The following is a 23,930-nucleotide window of genomic DNA, read 5'->3' as shown; positions in this document are numbered from 1 at the left end:
TCCACAAAGGAATCAAGATGTGCATTTCTGTGAAATTCACATACATATAAGTAAAGTTCCTGAGACATGACTCAAAAGCTGACAAACTAGTAAAATCTGTGAAAAAGAGAGGACCTCCAGTTCTTATCAGGCCTGAGATACGGGCCTTTTCAACATGTTTCAAAGGAGTTTGCTGTTTACACCTGAAGTCATTGTTGGGTTCCGGCACAATTTAGACTGGGGCAAAAACTTAAAATGGGTAGAATGGACACACAACTATAAGAGCCAAACTAGTGCAGTTTAAGATTCAGAAATGGATTAATTTCCCAAGCTCTAACAGCTGAGCTTGGTCCTACATAAGTTTTCAGAAGTTTTCTTGTTATTATTATTATTAGTGCCTGGCTGAAGAGTTTCAGGAAGATAATATGCTCTTCTTGAAAACTGACTGGAGTTATATTTCAGCTGCTTTATTAAGCTCTTTATACTGTGTATATTTGGTAATGTATAGACTGATAGAGACTATAGTTTGCAGTGCAATGAGCACACTAAAGCAGAAATACATATACACATATACATATACATATACATATACATATACATATACATATACATATACATATACATATACATATACGTGGTTTTCTTATCAATGACATGAGTTTGTCCACTGGAAGCAAGCTCGTTTTATGATATTTCCTTTTCTATATAACTGTTTTTTTCCAATTTTTGGCTGTAGCCCAGCAGAGCCAGGAAGGAGCAGGCAGACACTTGTCTGCCATGGGAGCTGAGCTGGCTGAGAGCTGTGGAAAGGGTGACAGGCCCCAGCTCACCTGCAGTCAGTCACTCAGCAGACTTCCTTCTGGTCCCAGAAGGGCTCTCTGTACTTCAGCCATGCACGCAGGACAGTTCTTTCTTTTCTTCCTGTAATAGCTGTGGCACTTCATGACCGCACAATCTGTGAAGCCACAAATGTTTTTCCAAGGCACCAGCTAGACATTTTCAGCCTCCCTCTTATGTTGGATTCTACAATATATCCCTCTTGGCCTGCATCCCAACCTCTTACAGAATTTTCATTTAGTGTGAGCCTGTGCTTGCTCTGCACAGAGCTGCCAGCATTAAAGTTATTACCCAAAAAGGCCCAGAAGCCTCAACTACATGACAAGGTGTTTCTGGGCTTTAGACTGTTTCTTTTTGTAACATCTCTGATAACCTGAAATTCAGTGATCCACAACCAGTCATTCCTGTATCCATGAATCCATGGATTCATCTTACTTTATCTTAAACTGGTAGAAGAAGACAGACACCTCTGAGATGCAATTCATCCCATTTTTTTTAAGCACCAGAGAGAAGTCTTTCTCCACTGAGTGTAGGGGAAACATCAGTGGCTATCTTGGATTACCTCTATTCCTTTAGGCTGTGAGAAGGCTGGATGAGAGGTACCCCACCCTAGGCTATCTTTAGCAGCTGCAAGATTATGAGTGGACAGGGAGTTCTCAACTCCAAAACATAAGAACTATTTTTTACTTCGTTTTGCCCTGCTGGCAAAACAAGACTTGAGGCAGAATAATCATAAACACTTTAATTAGCTGCATACCAAAACCACTATTCCTGGCAATGATATTTCAACAAGGAGGTCCTCATCCTCTTGCATGCACGCTTTCCCTTCCCAGCTACTAGAATTAAAAAAAAATGTAACTTTCTTTTCTTGATCAGCCAAGATCAGCAGGTCAGCCCTTGTTTTCACTTGCTCCCACGTTTATTTAAGGGTTTTTGTTTGGGAACCAGCAGGTCAAATTATTTGGTGCTCTTCACATTATATTTAGATTTGGTTTTGGTGCTACTCTGGTCAAATATTAGTTATGCTGTCTATTTAGATGGATAAAGACAACAAGATCACATACACTAAAAATTAGAAAATAGTTGTTAACTCAATTTGTGTTTCCTGAAAGCAACTTCTGCGTGAGAAGCCTCTGTCCTGGTTGCTAACTCATGCCAAGACCATGGTACACCAGTCCTTCCCCCTCTGTAGGTGTGCCTCTGAAGCTGTTGCAGATAGCCTAGCTCTCTGGAAAATGCTATAAACCCACACAGTCCCAAAGAACAAGGTTACCTTGTCCCCATTACATCCATAATTTTTCCAAAGAGAAACATTGTGGTGCAGAGCCCTGAATCCTTGAAGTGATGTTCCCTAATGCTGTACTTCTTTTCAGGTTTGGGAAAGAGGTGCCATCCTCAAAGAGCCATCTCATATCTCACATCTTTCTTCCCACTCAACTCACACACCAGCATTTTGGTTTGGGTTTTATTTGTTTTCCATTTTTTCACATAACATTTTCAAAACCTAGATAAACCATGTTGCCCTTGTGTAAAATGATATAAATCATCGTAAAGCATTTACATTATGTAGCTCACCTGTTCAAATCTATCTGTAAAATATTTGCACTGTGTAGTTCACCTGAAGACATCTACTTATGAGGAAAGCCTTCAGAATATTATTATACTAGTAGTCAGAGAAGGAAATATCACTTCGTAAAAGATAAGCCTTTGTTTCTTTACTTTCCTATTGTACTCAAGATGCCACTGAGTATGTAACAGCAATTCCCTAAATACCTAATTATTATCTTACATTCATATTCTTTCCTGCTTCTCTGGCTTTGGAGAAGGAACTGAGGTATTTAACTTTCTTATGGCACTAGTACTCTGTATACCAAAAGTTCTGCTGCTTCTTTTCCAGTACTTGGTGAAATCCAACCCTGCATCTAGTGCCAGGTATGTGATCACACTACTCTTGGAGGATACAGATGGAAAGGAAGAGCAAATCACATTTTTAAACATTACACTTATTGACAAACCTAATGTGCTCTCTAGGTACAGACTAGCAATTGCTTGAAAATAATGACCATTCCTGATGCTCCTAAAACATTTTCAATGTTCCCTCCAACACTGGTCAATTTATCTACAGCTTTCTCCCTTCAAAGAACAGATATCCAAGTGGACTGACTGTTCTCCACACTTTCATCCACGTTTTTCCCATCTGTCCATAAAATATTTGTAGCCCTTATCATCTTTAATATTCTGCACTTGGAAACAGTGAGTCCTGTGGATTCTCTGGATGTCTCTGACCTATACTGCGTCAGAACTCTAATCCCTGTGCGTGTCACAACAAATATTTAGAGTGTTTAAATGGAGCCTTTGGTTTAAATCTCATTACATATAAATGTTCTTGCTAATAGAGTGAAGATTTCTTAACTCAAACCACATCCTACTCTTTAAAATCCTTCCAGACATCTATTGGGCCAAACTCAAAGCCAAGTAGAAGCGGTGGTGGAAAGGCATAAGGTCATGGTCTCTCCCAGGTGGATGTGAGCCATTCACTTCTCTAATGTGTTACAATTTGGTTTGTTGGAGCCAAGACTTTTCCTGACTTTTTTTTTTCCTATGGAGTTTGAAAATCTGCTGGGATGATTTACGTGAATAAAAATGTTTATCTTTGGTGCCTGTGAGAGGTGTCAGTTATGGAAATGTACTAATCTAGGCCTTAATGCAGGTTCTCTTCTCTCCTACACAGATGAAGATAATATACATTACGTATCATGAAACAATTTCTCAGCTGTCATGAGTAGTAACACTTAGAAGAGGAAAAGAAGTAACCAAGTAATTTTACTCCTTCTGACTCTCAAAGTACAACATGTTCACTGATTATTTATTGCTCCCCCCCTATGATTTATGACTCAAATCCAGTTAGCTTAACCTAACAGGCAGTGTTTCTCATCCTGTGTAACCAAGTAGCATATTGCAATTTGAAGGACACAATGTGAAGCTACACCGGACTGGTCACAAAAGGACTGGACGCACAAAAGCATTATACTGTTCATTATTACTGGCAATCTGTCCAATCACGTCCAGGAATAAAACTTTTTATTAGTCAAATTATTCTCAAAACACTTAAACATCCCTCCAATTCTTTCTTTGGCAAAGATGACAACTTTACAGCTGCCTATAAATCTCTAGCTACAACATATTGGTAGATAAAATAGAACTGAATTCTTCTGTGTACAGTTATCTGTTATACAGACGGAGCTATCTCTGGGGGTGGGATATCCTGAGACAGTCTATTTAAGCAAAGTGTAATCCAAATGGTGAACAGAATTATTTTTTTCTGTGGAGAAGTTCGTAGATATACAGTTGCCATGGCAACTGCATTTGGCTCTGGAGAAGGGAAAACAAATGGCTCTTTTTAGATTGAAGTAAAATAAATTTAGTCTGGTTGCATAGAAAAATTGCTTTTTCACTCTAGTTTCAAATAGTCCTTCTGTAGCAAGCTTCCTTAGCTTCCCTTTTTAGATTTTAGGGGGCTTCTTTTCCTTTTTTTTTAAAAATAGTACATCTATTGGAATTACACCTCCCTTTCCCTGCCCTTCCCATATCCAGAACATGATTTTGTGTTCCAAAATTCTAAAGATTGCACCCTAGGTGAAAAATAATAGAACCATATTTCCTGCATCTAAGCAGCATAAAAATGCAAACTTATATTCTTAACTTTATCACATCATAGAAGACTGGAAAAAAGTGGGAAAGAGCTGTTATAATCAGTCTATTCAGCATTCAGTATATCGGGACTGAAATGCTCTCTGTGTCTGCCGTGAAAGATAGCCAGGGTGATTTTTTGTTCTGTTGGCAGCTGGAGAACCAAGTAGATTTTAAACCTTTGGTGTTGTATATCCTTTATCAGCTCTCCGTTTCCAGCACTTGTGCGTGCATACCCCTCCCACAATCACGCAGGCCAGCACAACAGGTATCACTGCAATGTACCAGGACAGACCAACAGCTGAAAATGTAAACAAATTTAATATTAGAAAATTTTTTAAAAACCCAACAAACTCCCAGTCCTCTAAGCTCAAGTGGGCAGAGGAGAAATGACAATAAAAAGGATGTCTGCAAGTTAACCTTCCAGCAGGGCTTATCAGTTTTGAAAGGAAGAGATCTATTAATTGAGCACTCTGGGAAGTGTGTTCATGAAGACAGGAGGAAGGATTGGAAAACAACAGAGAGTGACAATTTAAAGTTCAGTATTTTGCACACACCAAACTTTCTGAAACCCTGATTAGAGCAGCTGTGTGCTTTCTATCTTGGTTTGTTAAAAGCAGAGACATTCCAAGCAGGAAATCCAAGCACTGCATGGAGTAGGAATACTTAACAATTAGTCCACCCTCAAATTGTATGAATACTTTTTTCCTACAGAGCAGCTTATAAATTAGTAATAATCAACCCAAGACTCAGAACTTCTTCCCAAATCCAGCTCATTTCCAACACCAGTGTCTGTCCAGACCATTCTGGATTATTCCAATGTACATTGCCTCCTCTGTAGTTATTCCTGTGTAACTCATGGAAGACAAGGACAGCACAAGATCCAGCAAAATGAGTACAAAACTTCATCATAGGGTGCTGGGGTGAGTCATAACTGATAATGAAGTCTGAAAGTGTTCACATGCCTTTCTAAGACAGAGTGAGCAAGCTTTGGTGGTTCACCAACGTCATGCAAAGAAACAATTAGCATTGCTTCACATTGTTTATACAGCTGGCTCTTGGCCAATGGTTTATCACATTGCAACATTAATTGCACTGAATTTAAGTCTTCTCTTCCCATGACTAGGAGCCAAAATAACAACACCCATCATAATTTACAGTTCTTGTTATTTTGGCAGCAGTCTGTGTGTGAAGAAAAGGAACATGTTAATAATTTATTCTGTTACTGTCTTCTTTTTTCCCTGCTTGTTGAGGAACTGGAGGAGATTTGGCCCTGCTGCATAGAGAGTTTGACAGTAGTCTCACTTATTTCACAAAGTGTATCTAAATTGGAGTCTTATCCAATAAACAGATATACCAGCACAGAGGGATCCTTATCCCTGCATTTACTGGAGATCAGTAAATGACCTACAGAAGGTGCATTTTGTGAACAGGCTGTATCAAAGGCTATGGATGAAAGAGGCAATCAGATTTTCCCCAGGCAGTAACTCATCCCAACAGTAGCTCTTACAGTATAAAAAGATCAGGTGATAATTTAGGATTTGAATAATAATAAAAAATATAAAAAATTAAGCAGTAAAAATAACTACCTTCCTGCTTGACCCTTGTTGGCAGTACTTGATATCCATATGTGTTCCGGGCCACACAGGTAAAGTCTGTATAAAAGTCCACTTCTTCAACAGAATCAAAAATCAGTGGTACTTCAATGAAGTTTTCACCATTTTCTACAATTTCTCTGGAAGAATAAGAAAGTTTTAATGTTCAATATTTTAATAAGATGTTTTTTCTCTATTTGAGATGTTCATTCTAACAGCACATTGCAAGAAAATGCATTGGATATTGGTTCATTTCTGAACCTGCCCCTCAGAATTCAAGAATGCCTGTTGTCTTCCACTCAGCTGTGCTAACTACTCGAGTCTCAGCGGGCAGTACCCATCCTGCACTTTTTGGAGTCTGGAGGAAAAAAAAAATCTGGATTTGTCTTGCAAAAATAAAGAAAAGGCAGGGAAAAAAGGCATATGGAATTCTGTGTATCTTTGAGCTCACTTCACAGCGTTGTTCAAGGACCTAATTCCTTCTCTCTGACCACCTGAGGTTAATTCCTATGACCAGCTGGAAAAGGACATATGGGGAATATAACCATGCAAATGTTCTCTGAGAAAGCTGAACCATTATTCCTGACTATCACATACTCAAAGGCAGTATCACAAGACAAGAAACTGTCCAAGAAGTTTCCAGCTAATTTCAACATGATTGTTTTAGGAGTCCCACTATGTCAAAGTGGTTTTTTAGCTGGAGTCTAACACTGTCCCTTGATATCTTTTAGTCATTACCAGAGCTGTTGTCCAGCTGCTCTTTAATGTTCTGATCATGAGTCTGCATTGCTTGTCAGCAATGGAATTCCTTGGGTGCTCTTTCCAGGAGTTCTGTGCCAGAGATTTCTGCAGGGAATTTGTTTTCCCAGTGGCATTTGAGCTGTTTTGTCATGCTGCCATAATGAGGACTTCCAGCAGAACTGGGGTGTCTCACACACTGTGGGTCCTGCAGGAACCTCAGCTGTCACTGTCCTTGTGCAATTGCATGATACTATACGACAGCAATAATGATAGTGACAGGCATTACAAAAGTAATTTTTCAAGTCCAAGTAAGAAAGTGCTGCCCTATTCTAAAGCCAGCAGAGACTATAGCTGCTATATATTTTAAGGTTCCTGTCCACAGGTTCAATGCATTTTCACTTATCTGTACAAACAAGGTTATACATCAATTTTCCCAACCATGCTGTGGGGAATGGGAAAACACAGAAAGGCTTGGGCATACAGCTGAGTCCCTATGTTACATCTGGCTGCAGCATGGCCAGGCTGTTATCTGGCACTGGTGGCCACAAATTGCCAAAACCATCTCACAGCCATAACGGTTAAACATTCTTGTCCCTCAAAATACAGATGCCACATCCCCAAAATGCGTTGGAAAAAGCCTCTAACCCATGCTAAACCCTAATCAATTGCCAGAAACCCTTTGGGGAGGTGCTAGCTGGTTTAGCAAGTAACAGCTGAGGGAATGGCATCCCAGAGACAGGGAACCTTTTGGGCTCTGTCCACCAGTACAGGCAGAGCCACCAGGCAAGGGTAATGATCTTTTTGGACTCTCTGAGCTTCATGAAGCAAGAAACAAAACAAGCTGACTTGGTCCTCAATGAAGAGATTTGAGTCAAAAAGTTTAGCTCACATTTACAAAAACACTAGAGGTGTGCCTGGATGTAGTGAGTTACACTCACTACAGGTAACACATCACAGGTACAGAAAGCAGGTATCTTTCCCTTTCCTAGTGGGAAAAGCCTTGAGGTATGCAGCTATGAGGCAGATGGAGAAACCTTGAGGTGTGCAGCTATGAGGCAGCTGAAAGAAAGCTCCTCAGGATGAGGAGACTCAATGACTCAGGGCAAGAGGATGTGGAACATCCTGTTTTTCCCTCCCACCAGCATTCCCTTCAGTGCTACCCTGTTCTAGCACTCAGCGAGTGTCTGTGTGAGTCAGTTTAACTCACTAATGTGGAAAAGAACAAGCTTAGGGGGGAAAACAATGCTATTTAGGGAAAAAAAAACCAAAAACAAAAAAAATTCAAACCACTAGATAATTTTCTGTTGTCTTAGTGTATTCAGAAAACTTCATGGATGTCGGGGTGAGAATGTCGCCACTTTGCTGGCGTAGGGTAAGGAGAGAGATAAGAAAAGCACTGGGAAGAATCAAGTCTCCTTGCTTTCCACTGCAGTCAGCCCTTGCAACAGCTCAGCTGATCAGGAAAATGTGCTTGAAGTTTGTCTCAAAGTTAGCTCATTTGCAAAATACCATGTAACAAAAAGCAGAGATAAAGAATGAATTTCACTGACTGGGTTGGGCTTGGGGTTATTTTTTGCTTGCCTGCCTTTTTTTCTTCTCAGCTCTCACCTTCACTTCAGATCTGTCCATTTCCCATTTCTTTACCTGTCACTCAGCTGCACTGAAAGCCCCTGTAGCGCTGCAGTTTAGAACAATAAACACAAGAAAGCACTTTCAGACTTACTGTCTTTCCCCCTCTGTAACTCTTTGTTTATAAACCATGTCAATACTGGTGTCATTTGCCAGCCATTCCACATCAGTTTGGAAATGGCTGCTCAGCCCAACAAACACTTTGCATGGGAGAGTCATCTGGGATCCTGTCAAAAAAGGAAAGATTGAAAAACAGTTTGGATACATGTGAAGAACTACTCTTTCTTTTAGTGAAAACCAACAGCTCCAGTAGGAGATCCCACACACCTCAAAAATCACTTCTTTCAAAACTGAAGTTAATCTCCAGATTGCTTTTGATCCCCACTCCTTGGCAGCAAGACCCTTGAGTGTGGCAACCTGTCCTGCTGCGAACCAAACAATTTCCCTATTGCAACACTTAGCAACTCTTGCACTAAACACATTCCCTGGAGGCAAGGCTGTGTCCATCCCTGTGGCCTTGCCCTTTCTGACCTACTGCAGCCCAAAGGGTGCGATTTACCCCTCTGGAGCAAATGCATTAACCAGCAGCACAGCTTCACTCAGAGATGCTGTGGGTGAGGACATTCAGATGAAGGTGGGACTTCCAGGGATGAAGTGATTTTGCAAAATCTCTGAAACTTTTTAATGGCTATAAGTACTGTAACTCAGGGATAAGGAGACTGCAGACTGATGTGTATCTATATTTTATGGAAGTATCTCTATATACCCAGAAGACAGCATCTGGTTATAGACATTAAAAAGCAAAGAATACTCCAGCATTGACCCTCAAGTAATATAATTGAGATAAAAAACCTACAACAATTTATGCCAACAAATTATATATATAAGAAGACCTGCTCTAGTTTTTCTCCGACTAAACGTTTCCAAATATGCTGGGCCTTACCAAGAGCAGCTGATGTTGTCTTTTGGGCTGGATACACAATTATCGGGATAATTCTCTTCTCTTGTTCTTGGCAGAAAAAGAGAACAGAGTCAGTGCTAAGACAAAAGAAAATGTGGGCATGGCCCCAGAATCAGAAACGTGCCACTTCACCCAGCACCTGTCGTGTCCCAGGAAAGGATTTGATTGCTAAACCCTGTGGCAAGCAGCGATACTGCGGTTCCAAGCCGGAGCCCCGCGGCCGTGAGGACAGAGGATCCCGATCCTGAGGGACGGCGTGAGGAATGTGCGGCGCGGGCGCCCCCTGCCGGCCGCCGCTCTCCTCGCCCCGCCCTGTGGCACAGCAGCACAGCAGCCCGCCTTCCCCTGTGGCACAGTGCCTGTCCCCGCCCTGTGGCACAGCGTCTGTCCCCGCCCTGTGGCACAGCAGCCTGTCCCCGCCCTGTGGCACAGCGTCTGTCCCCGCCCTGTGGCACAGCAGCCTGTCCCCGCCCTGTGGCACAGCAGCCTGTCCCCGCTCTATGGCACAGTGTCTGTCCCCATCCTGCGGCACAGTGTTTGTCCCCGCTCTGAGCCACTGCCGAATGTCCCACCTCCGCGCTCCGCCAAAGCCCTGTGCAGTGACACACCCCCTCCTGCCCACAAGACATCAATTATTCAGCTTAACAAATACGGCTACTTGCAGGAGAGATCCCCGTCCTGCCAAAGGTGCTGTGGGAGCCCCATCAGGGCCAGGACAAGCACGGCTTGGCATGGCTGAAAGGCTGAGCATGAGCTCCTGTCAAGGGTTTCATTAGCAAAGGAGAGGTTTTCTTATGTGCTGTAATGTTTTAATACGTCCATCATTGAATCACAGAACCACAGAATGGTTTAGGTTGGAAGGAACCTTGAAGGTTCCTAAAACCTTTCCTAAAAAGTTCCTAGTGGTGCTAGGAACCCTCCTGCCATGGGCAGGGATACTTTCCACTAGACCATGTTGCTTAAATTCCCATCCAACCTAGCCTTGAACACTTCCAGGGAGGGTAGGGAGGGCATCCACAACTTCTCTGGGCAATCTGTGCCCCACTACCCTCACAGTAAAAAACTTCCTCCTAACAGCTAATCTCAACCTGCCTTCTTTCAGTTTGAAGCCATTGGCCCTTGTCCTGTCACATCATGCTCTTGTAAGAAGCCCCTCTCCATTCTTCTTGTAAGCCCCTTTCAGGTATTGCTAGGCCACAATTTTGTCACACTGAAGCCTTCTCTTTTCCAGGCTAAATAAATCCACTTCTCTCAGCCTCTCCTTGTATGAGAGGTGCTCCATCCCTCTGATCATCTGATACTATATTTACCAACAGTCTCCAGTTGAATTGTCCTGGTGATTTCATACGCCACACCTTCAAATGGAAATGACATCTTACAGGTGTAATACCCCGCATCTGTTGGTAGCACAGATGTCATGATCAGAGATGCTGAACCATTCAGAATGATGAATCTTTCATTGTCATCTTCCAAAGGCAGAGTGTCCTGGAGAAAGGACAGAAACTGGTATCATGACTCAGATAGCTGTGGTTGTACCCTGCGTAACTCTCAGACAAACTATCTCTGTCTCTCTGTTATTAGCAGTTCACTTATCATTGGGAAATCTGAGCAGTTCTGCTTTCCCACCAAAGCACAAGTTCTTTTAATATGTATCCATCTCTAAAATACCTTATGGCACTATATGAAGCGTGAAGAATTGCTATTTTAATCTATCTATAATGTGTGTGCATAGCTCTTCCATAAAGTGTACATTTTAAGATGGAAGACATATAATAGCCTCTTCCTTGAGTCATCTTAAGAGCAATCACACAAGGTTTTGTTACCCATGGAGGTTTTCACAATGTTATCACTTTCCATACACGACCTCAAAATAGTAATATTCTAAGGCATAAGGAGTAGTATTCTAATATTTGTCTTTGAAGAAAAATACTTATAATTATGCAGGATTTCATGTAACTGTTACTTACCCTATAAACTATTAGAAATTCCTGCTCTGTATCCCTAAGGCTCTGTTCATACACAGTCTGGAGACCTGGGAGAAATTATGTTTCTTCCTCATGAATGCGGAGTAGCTCTTTCTTGCATTTGTAGCAAGAACCATATTGAGTGGGGTAGCCTTTTGCTTAGATAAAGTAGATTATGTTCCCACTTCTGAAAGGAGTCCCAAACAGCAACATTTTCCTTTTATGATACAGATCATAACCTAGGCACTGCAAGCCAGTCTGTGTATTACATCCTATGGTAAGGGTACAGCTGCACAAGGTAGAGCATGTGATCCTAGTGGGAGTGTAAATAAAAGCAAAGCCAAGGTATTATGCAAATGGAAGAAGAATCCCCTGCTCTCCAGTATGAAATTGAACAGCAAAGGATGTTGTATTTGATCTTAGAGGCACAATCAGGCTTGCCTGCTTGAAAAGCAGCAAACTAGCCACTTTGGCAAGAGAACACTCCAAGCATTATGTAATTCATCCAGTATTTCCAAATGGTGTATTCCAGTTGATTAATGAAAGCTAGCCCACCTGAACATGGAGGCAATATCCCTGCAAGGTCCTACTATGGGATTCACTAGAGGGGCCATAAAAAGAAGCAGAGTGCCAAAGAGAAGGGCCTGATATCAGGTGGTAAACCCTGGAGTTGGGTGTGTAATCTAGCTTTATTAACAGTTGCACTACCTGTGAGAGCAGAAAATATGTGGAACACTTCATCCTGTGCTGAATGTGCCCCAGAGAACTTTTCGTGAAATATATACCTCTGCCCCAAAATTCCCAGTATATTACACTCTGCTAGTGACTGATGAACTATGCTGAACATGATGTTCAGAAGTGTAAAGTGGAGATTTATGTGCCAACTTGGGATGAGGCTATGCACAAAGAGGAAGTAAATGTTCTACCTTGTACCACTTGAGCTCCAGGCTTGTCCTGTTTGGTGTAAAATCCCACAGGTCAGGGCAAACAATCTTTCCAGCGGTGAAAGTGAAGAGGACCTGGGGATAGGCAATCTCCCTAGCAGCTGTTTTCTCCACAACTGTGAGGTGGATGGAGACCTCGGCACAGTAGGAGGAGTTCCTGTCAACAGAACAGGGAGAGGTGAGCCTGGAAGAGTGACTGAGGGGAACTCAAATGACGCCCTTGGTTTCCTCCTGACTCCATTTCCCTCCTTAACAGAGGCCAAGACTGAGATCATACCAGGAGGAATGCTGGAAAATCACTGGTACTGTTCTTTTGGCACAATCTAAACATGTTGTTGACACATCTGCTTTAGACCTTCAGTCTTTTCTTTTCTTTTTAGTACACAAGTTTTCTGTGTACCTTTAGGCTGCAGCACAATTTTAACTTTGTGAGAAGGGGGAACATGTTAACCTGAACAGTAGCAGGTGTGTCAGGAACCCTGTCCCATTTCCTTGGAAGAGGTTTTGGCTGTGAAAATCCCAATAATTAAATAAAAAGCTTAAAACATGTATTACAGTTACTATTGCACAATCATAGAAATTTCTGTAAGTACATATATAATTTTGTGTAGCAAAGAAGGCATTCTGGTTTTGAAAGGTTCACAATACTCGACTTTTCTTTCTGACCCCAAGTGACAATCACTTCCAGTCCCAAGGAAGACCGCACTGGGAGAGGTAGATGTTTAAATTCCATCCTTTGCAACCTCTGGAAGCCTGCTTCAGAGATGCCTCTATTCAGGGCAGTGCATGATTTGAAGGGGCCAGTGAAGCCAAGGGGGCAGGCTGCCACCTCCAGGAGAGCAGCTGCAAGCAGACAGACTGACACTCTTGCCAGGGCACTGTGGCCATCTGTCACGTAGAGGCCAGGTGCCCAAATCCAAAATACAGTAATTTCACGAATACAAGCCGCAGCAATTTGACAAAAATTTTGGTGGAAACCCGGAAGTGTGGCTAATAGTCGGGTGCGGCTAATATATTAATAATTTTCTGACATTTACAACCCCAGACGTGCCAGCCAGAGTGCCCAGCCAAGCACCGGCCAGTAAAAGCCGGCATTTCGCAATTGTTACAGTGTTACCGTGTTGCCCTGGCTCCCTGCAGGCAGCACGGGGGGCGGGGAGAGAGGCGGGAGAGCTCTCTTCCCTCCTCTGCCACAGCCCAGGGGAGGAGGGCGGGGGGGGCGCCGCCATTGCCGCGGCCCGGGGAGCCGACGGGGGGGGGGGCACCGCCATTGCCGCGGCTCGGGGAGGACGCGGGGGGGCCGCACCGCCATTGCCGCGGCCCGGGGGGCCGATGGGGGGGGGCGCCGCCATTGCCGCGGCTCGGGGGGGCCGCGCCGCCATTGCCGTGGCCCGGGGAGCCGACGGGGGGGGGGGGGGGGGGCCGCCATTGCCGCGGCTCCGGGAGCCGACGGGAGCCCCGCGCCGCCATTGCTGCGGCTCGGGGAGGAGGCGGGGTGCTTTGTCCGCGCCCGCCGCCGGCGCCACGGGCGCGGGAAAGCTCCGTCCCCGCCCGCCGCCGCTGCCGTAGGAGAGGGGGAAGCTCCGTCCCTGCCTGCCACCGCGGGGCAGCGCCGACCCGGGGTGACCGAGCCCAGTGGCAGCGCCGGCCGGCCCCGAGCAGCAGCACCGGGCTGGGCCACCTGGCCCCGTCAGCGGCCCCTAGCGGGCCGAGCCTGCACAGCCTTAGCTCAGCCAGTAAACCCCGCCCTCCCGCGGTTCTGTTACTAATTGCACACGGGTCCTCGCTGCGAACGACAGAGCGGCTTATATTCGTGTGCGGCTTATCTATGGACAAAAACCGAAATATTTGCCAACACCCAGAGATGCGGCTTATACTCAGTGCGGCTTGTATTCGTGAATTTACTGTATTTGCTCCAGAGAACACAGAAGAAGAGATTTGTGATAGTTCACTGCTACCTTCATTTTACAGAGTTGATAAAAAGATTATAAAGATAAAAGGCTTCCCTGTGGGAATAATTTGCAAAGGAAATGGAATTTGCTTGAACTTTATTAATTCTGTAATAATCTTAGCAACAAAGTTAGCTACTTAGCTCTTGCATGTCTTTTTCAAACGAATTTCACACCATTTTACTAGATCTCTCAGTAGCACTGCCATAGTGTTATGTATTGACAGAGTGAAGAAGAATAGTCCAAAAAGGGGGATTAAAAAGCACTCTTGAACTCAGGTGACTACTCTGCTCTAGAACAGTATTTGCAACCCTTTGCCCTTTGGGCTTCACTATCAGTGTCTTCTCTTCTGCTTCACAACTGAAATTGTTGCTGAGACTTGGGAAAGGCCAAACCAACAGGCTGAGCATGATTTCTTGGCTTGTCCATCTCTTCTATTGCTGACACACATCCCTCACAAGGAGCGCCTAGCAAGTAAGGAGACCATACTCTCCACAAGCAGCTCCAGGGATGTAGAGATATGTTCTCCAACATAAGCCCCAGAGCTAAGTGCCAGAGGTACTGAGAGGTTGGTTGCCTGCAGGAGATGGCAGGGGACAGGACCTGGAACATCTTCAGAAGTTCAGGCTCTAAGGGTGATGGGATTTTTTGTCTTCCTCAGTCCTCAACAAATCCAGACCCTGGCAACTCTTTTGACATGGTATAGTGTGCTGTCACATTGAAAACACTCGGAAAAAAAATTACCGATAGGGCTAAACTCTCAAGTCACTGCAACATCACAAGTCTGGTACCAGACTAGTAAATAAACACTGGGTCTCATGTAAAGTCTTCCAACAATACCAAGTCAGTCAAATTCTGGTTTAAAATGTGACTCCAAAGAAAAGTGAAGAGGAAAGCCACTGCAGAGCCACAATGCCCTATATATGCTTCATAAGGCAATCTGAGGTGCAACAAGGGTATTTGTGCTCAGCAAACCCGCTGCCTGCAGCATGCCCCACTTGCCATAGCACTGACTGGCTCAGAGTAACTAGGAAAAACTCTATACACTATTTGCGTATGAGATTGTAGCCAAAGTGGCAACCCTGTGTCACAATTCATCCAGATTTCAGTACTGGTAATGATAGGAGACACACTATGCACTCCAAGGGTCCTGACTTAGCACATTTTTTCTCTCTACTAGGGTCATCAAGGGAATTATCTTATCCAGAAACTGGAAGTTTAAAATCAAGGTAATACATTTAGACATAGTCAATTTGTTAGTGAACTAGATTTTCTTTTAAATACCCACCTTTTTGTGCAGGTATATACTCCTGAGTCTTCTAGCATCACTGGTAAAAACCAGAGAGCATTTCCTTTTGCCCAGATTCTTGAACCTTCATCTCTTCCTGATATCATGGTGTTTGAACCATTTTTATACCATGTGATATTAGGGGTCAAGGCAGAGAAATCCAAATGTTTGTATCTGGGGGAAGGGCACTTCAGAACCACAGGTTCTCCATGCAGTTCATAGTAGTGTTTGAAAAACCCTCTGTGATCTGAGCAGTTTTCTATATAAATCAGAGATATTTTTACATTACTGTCAGACAGGAACATTAAAAAGAATGGTGGGGGAAAGAGAAGAAAAAAAGACAAATATACACTTACCTGTGTTTTTGACTTGCTGGAGTCTGAAAGCAGAGGCACCTACTGTGCATGTCACCAGGACAAAGAAGAGCCCGTGCATTTTTTTCCACAGGAAATCAGAAGGAAAGGGTGGAAGGAAAGTGTTTTGAAATCTACAAGGAAGTTTATTACAAGACAGATTATATAATCAAAATACTCAACATTATCTAAAGAATTAGCTGCTATTTTTCTCACTCCAGACCTGGGGAGTTTTGATCCATCCTCAGTGAGTAGAAAGGTGTCTCCATCCCTAGTTTAAGGGGACTGAACTGTGGAACCAGAACATCTGGCTTGGCACACGCACTTCTGGCCCTTCCCTTTCACTACAGAAGATGAAAACAGCATACCACAAGATGCTGCTGTCCCCACAGGTTTACAGAGCAACAGCTATGGTTGGAAAAATTTAGCTCTGCCTATTTTGCACTAAGATGTGACTGAGGCACAGGTCAGCTACTTTGAGTGAGCTGTAGTGTAGTAGCTTGGGTGAACACAGGAGAAAAGTAGGCCAAAGTATCTAGTGTGAAAACTTCCTGTTACAAGCAGAGCCAAGATTTCTTGTCTCCAACAAATGTTTCTGTTGGGACAAAAAAATTGACTCTCATGGAATGTATATCCATCTTGCTGCTGGTGCACAAGTAAGTTTTCAGCATGGACACTATTACCATCTATTAAAAAAAAAAAAAAGAAAAAGAAAAGAAAAGGAAAACCCTGAAAACCCTTTCCTGAAAATCAGACAGGGTCGCTACTAAGGGAAAAGAAAATTCTCCTCTGCCAGTCATTCATCGAGTGTCATCTGTATGGGCCTGGCATGGGCATGGCAGCATCTGTGTACATCACTGGATGTTTCTGCTCTGCCATGAGGCCTCAGCTCTTGCTACTTAGTTGATTGGTTATGCTTTACCTCAGTGTGCCATGAGGAAAAATATACAAAACATGCTAGAGGCACTAGTTATGCTCTTTGTAAGGAATTTATGAGAAACACAGTACACATACCCACATGATACATTACACTATTTCCATTTTATATACAGAAATAGAAATTGCATGCATTTAATATGACCTTAAAATTATGATGAATGTTAAATGATTGTACAACTATTTCAAATCAAAACCAAAAGCAAAAAAAATATATTTCTACCAATATATTCAAAGCCATGTTCATAGGTATGCACCTTTGGGCATCTTTTTTTATCCTGTCATGCTCATACTTTCATCATGTTTTTAATCCAAATTTCTCCCTGTTCTAGTAAGTAAACCTATCTGACATCTGATAGTTTGACTACAATAAACTATTTCCAGCTTATTGTCATCTCTCTGCAGCACCACAAAACCAACCTCTTGCTCAATAATACTATTTCATAACCGTAGGTCATCTCCCCTTCTCTTAGGTCTGTGTGGGTTTCCAGGGAATTGGTACAGAACTCTAGCCTCTCTCAGCTGCACCTGAATCAGGTGCTAAAGGCATTAACAAGCCCTATGGTTCACATCAATACCCTGTAACAGGTGAGTTTCTCTTCAGATCCTTTGCCTGGCAAAAATATTTGGTTATTCTTCTCATAGCTTTCTGGTCGCTTGGTTTAGTAACTAACAATCACCATAAGCCCTACACCATTTGAGGGTTTAGGGAAGATTTTCATTCTCAAATTTCAATCAGATCCACTTACCTGTGTGTCTGTAGTCTTTCAGACAGAAGCTATCAGACTGAAAATTCCTAGTGAGGACCTTATATAGGGTTGAGCTCAACACACAGCGGAAATTTGTCTGTCATTGCCCAATCAGATTTGTGTCAAAACCAAATAGCGTTTTAGACCCAACTTTCTTTCCTCCGTAGAGTGAGGATAAGAGAACCAGAGGCACGGACAGAAAGAAAATATGTGTTTGGATTTCCCAAAAAAAGAGGAAATGACTGCTAAATATATGACTAATTTTCCTCTTTTCTGACGAATGGTAGCTTGCATACACTCATGTCTTCATGTGACTATTTCACACACTACCTCAAGTAAAAAATTTTCATGGGTAACAAAAGGTGCACTGCAGCATAGTCAGCAGCTAAATAATTGCACAGCAGTTAAATAATTGCAATCTTCACATTTTGTGGTTTAGTAAGCTCTTCATGGACAACATAAATCTTCTGTGATTTCCCAGATCGCTGGTGAATCACAAATGTGCTGATTCCCCTTTCCTCTCATAGCATCCATTTAGTGTGACAGCCTGCATTAAGGGTCTCTTGCAGTGAGATATAAAGAAGTAACAGCTAGAAGCAAACTATGGTTTCCAGGTTCATGAGGAGGAGTAAGAAAATTATTATGAATTGTGGCGATTTTGACCTTTTAGAAGAGGGCAATCAAGTGAGAGACTGCAGTTCCCGGATAGATTAATATCCTCCAATACATCTAACAAGGATCAACACTTTTCAACAGGTTTCTTCAGAAGAGGTCTGCCCTGGCTATCTTTTTATCCAGAAAATATCTTGATCACATGCAACAGTATGAGGATTTCAAGTTTCAACTATTTATCTGGAGGTGCAAAAGTCTGGTTTAGAATAACTCAGGAAGAAATGAAAGACAGAACAAGAATTTTATTCTTTTTTAGTAGATGTCTGCTGAGAAGGCCACGTTGTTTTGTGGTTAGATATCACTGAGTATTTATAAACAGAAATATGCAAGTCTAGCAGCTATATATATAGAGAAACTCTCTTAGGGAAGCTGGTGTCATTCTGTGGTTTCACTGTGCTGATGATTCATTTATACAGCTTGAGATGCTGGAGGGTAGCTGTGAAATTCCTAACTTGAAGACCAGACTATTCCCCATATGTCTCACTCGTTGCTCATCTCACTAGATAGATATTTCCCACACCAGGGCTACATGCAGTGCCTTGCTACAGTTGGGTGGATTTTGCTCTCCTTGGATATGCCAATAAAATAATCAAATTTCAAGAAATATCTAGTGTTCTGGAAGTTTCTTGCAACAGAGACTTTCAAAAGGTCTCCACAAGAAATGTGTGTCTGCTCATTATCCCTAGTCAATGGAAGGGGAAATGGAAATTCAGACATCTTGGAATGGGGATTACACCCTTTCTACACGCAGTAGTTAATGTGCCAGCTTCTTATAGCAGCTCCCAGGTTTTGCTGTCTCTCCTGGAAGAAATTACCCATTTACCCATAGTGGCTCTGATAATGTTTGGCATCCAAGAACTGCAATCCCTTGGACTTTGTTAATTATTCTGTTATCCAGTTTGGCTAAGAGTACTTCATGCAATTAAAAACTGAAGAAAATTTCTCTGGTTCACATAAGAATGAGGTGACAAGGCATTAAGAAATACTGAATGTTGAAAGCTGACTGGCAAGCACATGCAAAGTAAACCACAACTATTGCACCAATACATGTTCTTGGGCTTATTGATATGAGCAAACCTGGTTTTAATAATTTATAATACGCCTGTGCACAGTTCCAAGTTGGAGTCTGGAGGAGCACAGAAAAGGAAAGGAAAGAAAAGGAACTCTCCAACTCTGAGAATCACCAAATAACTGTGACAGAAAGAGAAAGACTAAACAGAGGGATTAGCACAATGCACAGCACACTCCAAGAATACAGGAATTTACGTGCTTAGCCAGAGTAATAAGTGCTGACATACCCCAGTTGTATATGACTAAGTGGGAGAAACAGAATGTGGTGTGCCAAGGGATGCACTTTGTCATGAGGGAGTGCTAGTTTGGCCAGAGCAGCCATGGGTGGGTTACAGATTGTCTCACCACTACAGGCTCCTGGGATTTCCAAAGACCCTTTCACTGCAATACAGAGTGGGCAGACTTGAAAAATAATTACAGTAATTTCACGAATACAAGCCACAGTAATTAGACAAAAATTTTGGTGGAAACCCGGAAGTGCGGCTAATATTTGGGTGTGGCTAATTTATGAACAAAAATGTGATATCTGCCCTTACCTAGTATCATACCAGTCCAGTCCCGAGCCGAAACAGTTTGAAATCCATGGCTTCCTGTTGTTCCGATGATGAACCAATCAGAGAACAGCTTATTGCCTGCCTGTGGATGGTGGCGTTACTGAGGGGCGGGGGTTGTTATCGGGGTGAGTTACCTCGGCGAGTTACCTCGGTAGTTCAATAAAAGTGTGTGATATTTCTCTGTACTTTTTAAAGTGTTTTCAGTCTTGTGCGGCTGCGGGGCTGGCTGGGCTCACAGGGAGAGGGCTGGGGGAGCCTCTCACCCCGCAGGGAGAGGGATGAAGCGGGCGATCAGCTCGCAGGGAGAGGGCTGGGGGAGCCGCTCGCCCCGCGGGGCTGCGAGGGCTAGAGCGGCCGCTCCTGTGCCAGCACGGAGATGTGGCTCCGCTCGGAGCTCAGCTGCCTGCCCGCGCGGCTGAGCGGCTGTTTAAAGGCAACGCGGATCCATTGGGAATGCTCGCAAAATGACCACACTATTGTTCCTGTCTTTTTCGGCTTGTAAATAAAGGGTGTGTCTTTTTTCACTTGGAAACAATGTTTCCGAGGTCGGCAGTAAGCCAGTAAGCCCCAGCGATCCCGCGATTGTGTTACTAAATGACGATTTTGTGAAAGTTCGCGGCGAACTAAAGTGCGGCTAATATTCCGAGTGCGGCTTATTTATTGACAAAGACATCAATGTTGCCAACACACCGAATATGCGGCTTATACTCTGTGCGGCTTGTATTCGTGAATTTACTGTACACTCTCAACAGTGGAACGGTCAGGGAGGGGGAGACCCTCAATGTAGAAATCAACAGGGTACAAGGGACAAAGTAATGTCTAGAGAGGCCCAGAGTTTCTATGCACAGGCACACAGCCATAGACTGGTGAAATAAAGAAATTATTTCTGAAAAAGTGGGGTTTGCTGGATTTTATTTAAAGTGAAAACCATCCCTGGGCACAGCCTACTTGATTTATGATGCTATGTGGAAAAGCAGTGATAGAGTATTGTTGCAAAGCTGAGTTTGTTGAAAGCAGTAGTGATATTGTTCTCCCTATAAATTGAACTGAAGAGGATAATCTAAACTACTAAATAGTGACAGTCTAAACATCAATGCATCCTAGTATATATCTCTAATGACCAAAAAAATGTTTAAAAAGTTTCCTACTGCTCTTCCTTCTCTTATAGATAAAATGGTGCACTGAATTTTGATCAGGGATGTTGTTAGGGTTAGGGATCAGAGAGTAAAAGAGTTCCAGGGACACTGGGGATGGAAAAGGCATGCCAAGAGGACTATAGCTGCCCCTATATCTTTCTAATCTGGTGCACATCCACAGAACCATTCAATTTGGAAAAACCTCTAAGATTACCAACCATTAATGCAGCACCACCATGTTCATCACTAAACCCCATCCCCAAGTGCCATATCCACACACCTTTTAAACACTTCCAGGGATGGTGATTTCACCACTTCCCTGGGCAGCATATTCCAAAGCCTGTCCATCCTTTCACTGAAGAAATTTTTCCCTGCTACAACTTCAAACCCCCAACTTGCTACAAACACGCTGAGGTTCCTGCTTCTTTCCCAAGCTATCAGCCATCCTCCCTACTCAGATGGAGCAAGCTTACAGCACAGAGCACTCTCCATGCCTTAGTGCAGGGCTCCAGGCAGGGCTGCAGCCCCCACAACGTCACTTGTCATGGCAGGGCTGGGAGACAGGGCTGGCTGGGAGCCACAATGCCGAGGAGAACAACAAGCAGACATTTCCCACAGCTTTGGCATTCTCTCAGACCATAGGCAGTGAGTCAGTGGGGGCAATAGGGACATGCTAGGAAAAAAAACAAGCCTAAGACTGCTGACTAGCTTTTTCTTTTCCACCAGTTCTAAAATCATAGTGTTTGCTTGCAATCATGACCAGTCTTTTTTTTAATATGAAAAAACATAATATGCTCTGTGGTCTTTCATGTGAGAAGTGTTGAGGGATTTAAAAACACAGCAGTCATTACAACAAGCCCACAGTAACAGCAGACAGAGGAGGAACTGTATCCAGTTGAGGACCATGAAATCCTATAGAGTTACATGAGCCAGAACAACCGGGACAAAAGAAAATTTCTAAACCAGTTATGGTGCTTGGCTTAAGCAGCCAACCCAGCAAACAGGGATTTCAGAGGCAAAGAAAAAAGCAGATGACAAAGATTTTTGTTCATAATTGCCTTTTTGTTGGCTGAACTTAAATTTAGTAGGTAAATAGTAACTTCATAGCTATGAAAAACAGTGACAAACATATGGTCTGTGATAAAGAAAAAATTGAGCTTGTTATGGATCAAACATGATTGCAGGTGTACTGGGAGGGTAATAGTAAACATTACTTTTTTATTATATGCTCCTGAATCAAGTATTTGTCTCACCAAGAAGATGAAGTTATTTATGTAAGGCAGGCAGTAAATCTTCCATTTGTCTTAGATTTACTGTCCTTCTGACATACAAGTATATATCACACTTGTTTTAAGAAGCAGAGGTATGAATTACATGTAGCAGGTGCAATTACCCAAGGTATTTGTTCTCTACTCCACTACATGAATGTGTAATTCATTATAACAGGGTTTGGAGGGGATTGGGTTGGGAGACAACACATCAAAGTGCATATGGTATAGAAACAGAGACAACAAAGTTTCAGTTGTACTTGGCATTCTCTCGTTGTGCTTGTCCTTTGTGTAGTGTCACAATGACCAGAAATTCTGACTGGCATCAAGAGTTGCTTAAGAAAAAATTGAGCAAGACTTGCTCTGGATCTGTGATATGATGGAAGAGGGGGTTATAAATAAATAGCAAATAATTAGATGCAACATACACTGCTTCTAAATGAAGAGGCAGGGGAAGAACCAGTGTATTCAACAGCAGGAATTAGGAGAAATCAAATCAGTTCAGAAGAAATAGAACCAATGCCAGCAACACCATTGTTCTAAAAAATAAATACAAAAGCAACCAAGTGATGTTGCAAGACCATACTTGCAAATAAAGACCAGATAGGCCCAGTCAATCTTTTTATCTTTTATCTGTTCAGTTGGTGAATACACACCGTGAAGCACTGAAGAAAGTCAGATTTTGTATCATTATTGAGGTTAATGAACACATTTGTTTTAATAAAAACAGTTACCATCAGCCAAGCTTGGAGTGTTCTGTTACAACAGCTGACCACATAACAAGAGTACAAATACACATGGAGTAGCAAAACTGATATTGGGAAGATTTCCGCCCTCAAATGCCCTTACTTATGCCCTTCTCCAGCATGCTCTGTACCAGGTTGAAAGGGAACTCATCATTTCAGCAACTGTTTTTAAAGACTTTGGGAGGATTTTACACAAAACAATATTGAATGCTATTTGTTTAAATCTTTGCTATCAATCATATCTTGAAAAGATATATTTTAACAGTAGTATTGCTTTGCAATGCAAATTTTCCTTAATTACAAGCTGGAAGAGTTTTCATTCAGACTTAGTTGATTGGAAGGCTTTGCCATTTGCAGGAAAATTTTGGGTAATTTTCATTAAAGTTTGCAAGAAACTGGTGGGTAGTTTTTCCTTCAAAACATTCCTGGATTGAGACCTTCCTTCTAAATAAAACTAAGATCCCTGCTGGTCCTTCTGGCTGTAACTTCCAAGACCTGTTATCTCAGAGACATTTGTTTCACTGGGGACCAGTAGAGCCCTGCACTTACTTTAATGCCAGTTCATAAGTGCTGAGCCATTTCCCTCGTCTCTGCAGAAAGTTGAAAGATCCAGGGACCTTTACAAGTTTCTGTTTTGATTAATGCACAAGTTTTGTGAATAGACTTCCCAGGGAGAAGGGTTTCAGCAGGGTATATGAATTATGGATATAGCTCTTGGCTTGATACCGTAGCTATGGGAACAAAAGACACGAAAAAAGGGGGAATTAAATTTAACCATTTCATAATGATATGGCAGCAGTGTTTGGAACCTTAACCATTGCTTGTCCCTTGAAGTTGCTAATGGCAGCTCTGCACAGCAAGGACATGG

At 42.7% G+C, this 23,930-nt stretch overlaps 1 protein-coding gene across 1 annotated transcript; it reads right to left on the bottom strand.

The window, feature by feature from the left end:
* Nucleotides 1-2,343: 2,343 nt before the first annotated feature.
* On the bottom strand, nucleotides 2,344-16,027 carry IL1R2 (interleukin 1 receptor type 2). Its single transcript, XM_033052926.1, has 8 exons — nucleotides 15,934-16,027; nucleotides 15,578-15,836; nucleotides 12,323-12,497; nucleotides 10,743-10,917; nucleotides 9,415-9,480; nucleotides 8,566-8,698; nucleotides 6,096-6,241; nucleotides 2,344-4,807 (listed from the first exon to the last, which is right to left on the bottom strand). Exons 1-8 carry the CDS (start codon nucleotides 16,010-16,012, stop codon nucleotides 4,680-4,682), a joined length of 1,161 nt encoding a protein of 386 aa, XP_032908817.1. The 5' UTR covers nucleotides 16,013-16,027; the 3' UTR covers nucleotides 2,344-4,679.
* Between the last annotated feature and the right edge of the window lie 7,903 nt (nucleotides 16,028-23,930).

The sequence above is a fragment of the Catharus ustulatus genome, chromosome 2 (assembly GCF_009819885.2).
Source record: "Catharus ustulatus isolate bCatUst1 chromosome 2, bCatUst1.pri.v2, whole genome shotgun sequence".
In the NCBI taxonomy this organism is placed as follows: Eukaryota; Metazoa; Chordata; class Aves; order Passeriformes; family Turdidae; genus Catharus; species Catharus ustulatus.
The sequence above is the reverse complement of the archived record's forward strand: the minus strand, read 5'-3'. Positions and strand labels throughout refer to the sequence as shown.

Excerpts from the sequence above, each read along its gene's own strand:
- IL1R2 (XM_033052926.1), bottom strand. The coding sequence starts at position 16,012 with ATGCACGGGCTCTTCTTTGTCCTGGTGACATGCACAGTAGGTGCCTCT. Across the intron at positions 12,498-15,577 it reads GTATATACCTGCACAAAAAG|GAACTCCTCCTACTGTGCCG; the intron begins GTGGGTATTTAA and ends TTCTGTTGACAG. Across the intron at positions 4,808-6,095 it reads AACAAGGGTCAAGCAGGAAG|CTGTTGGTCTGTCCTGGTAC; the intron begins GTAGTTATTTTT and ends TTACATTTTCAG.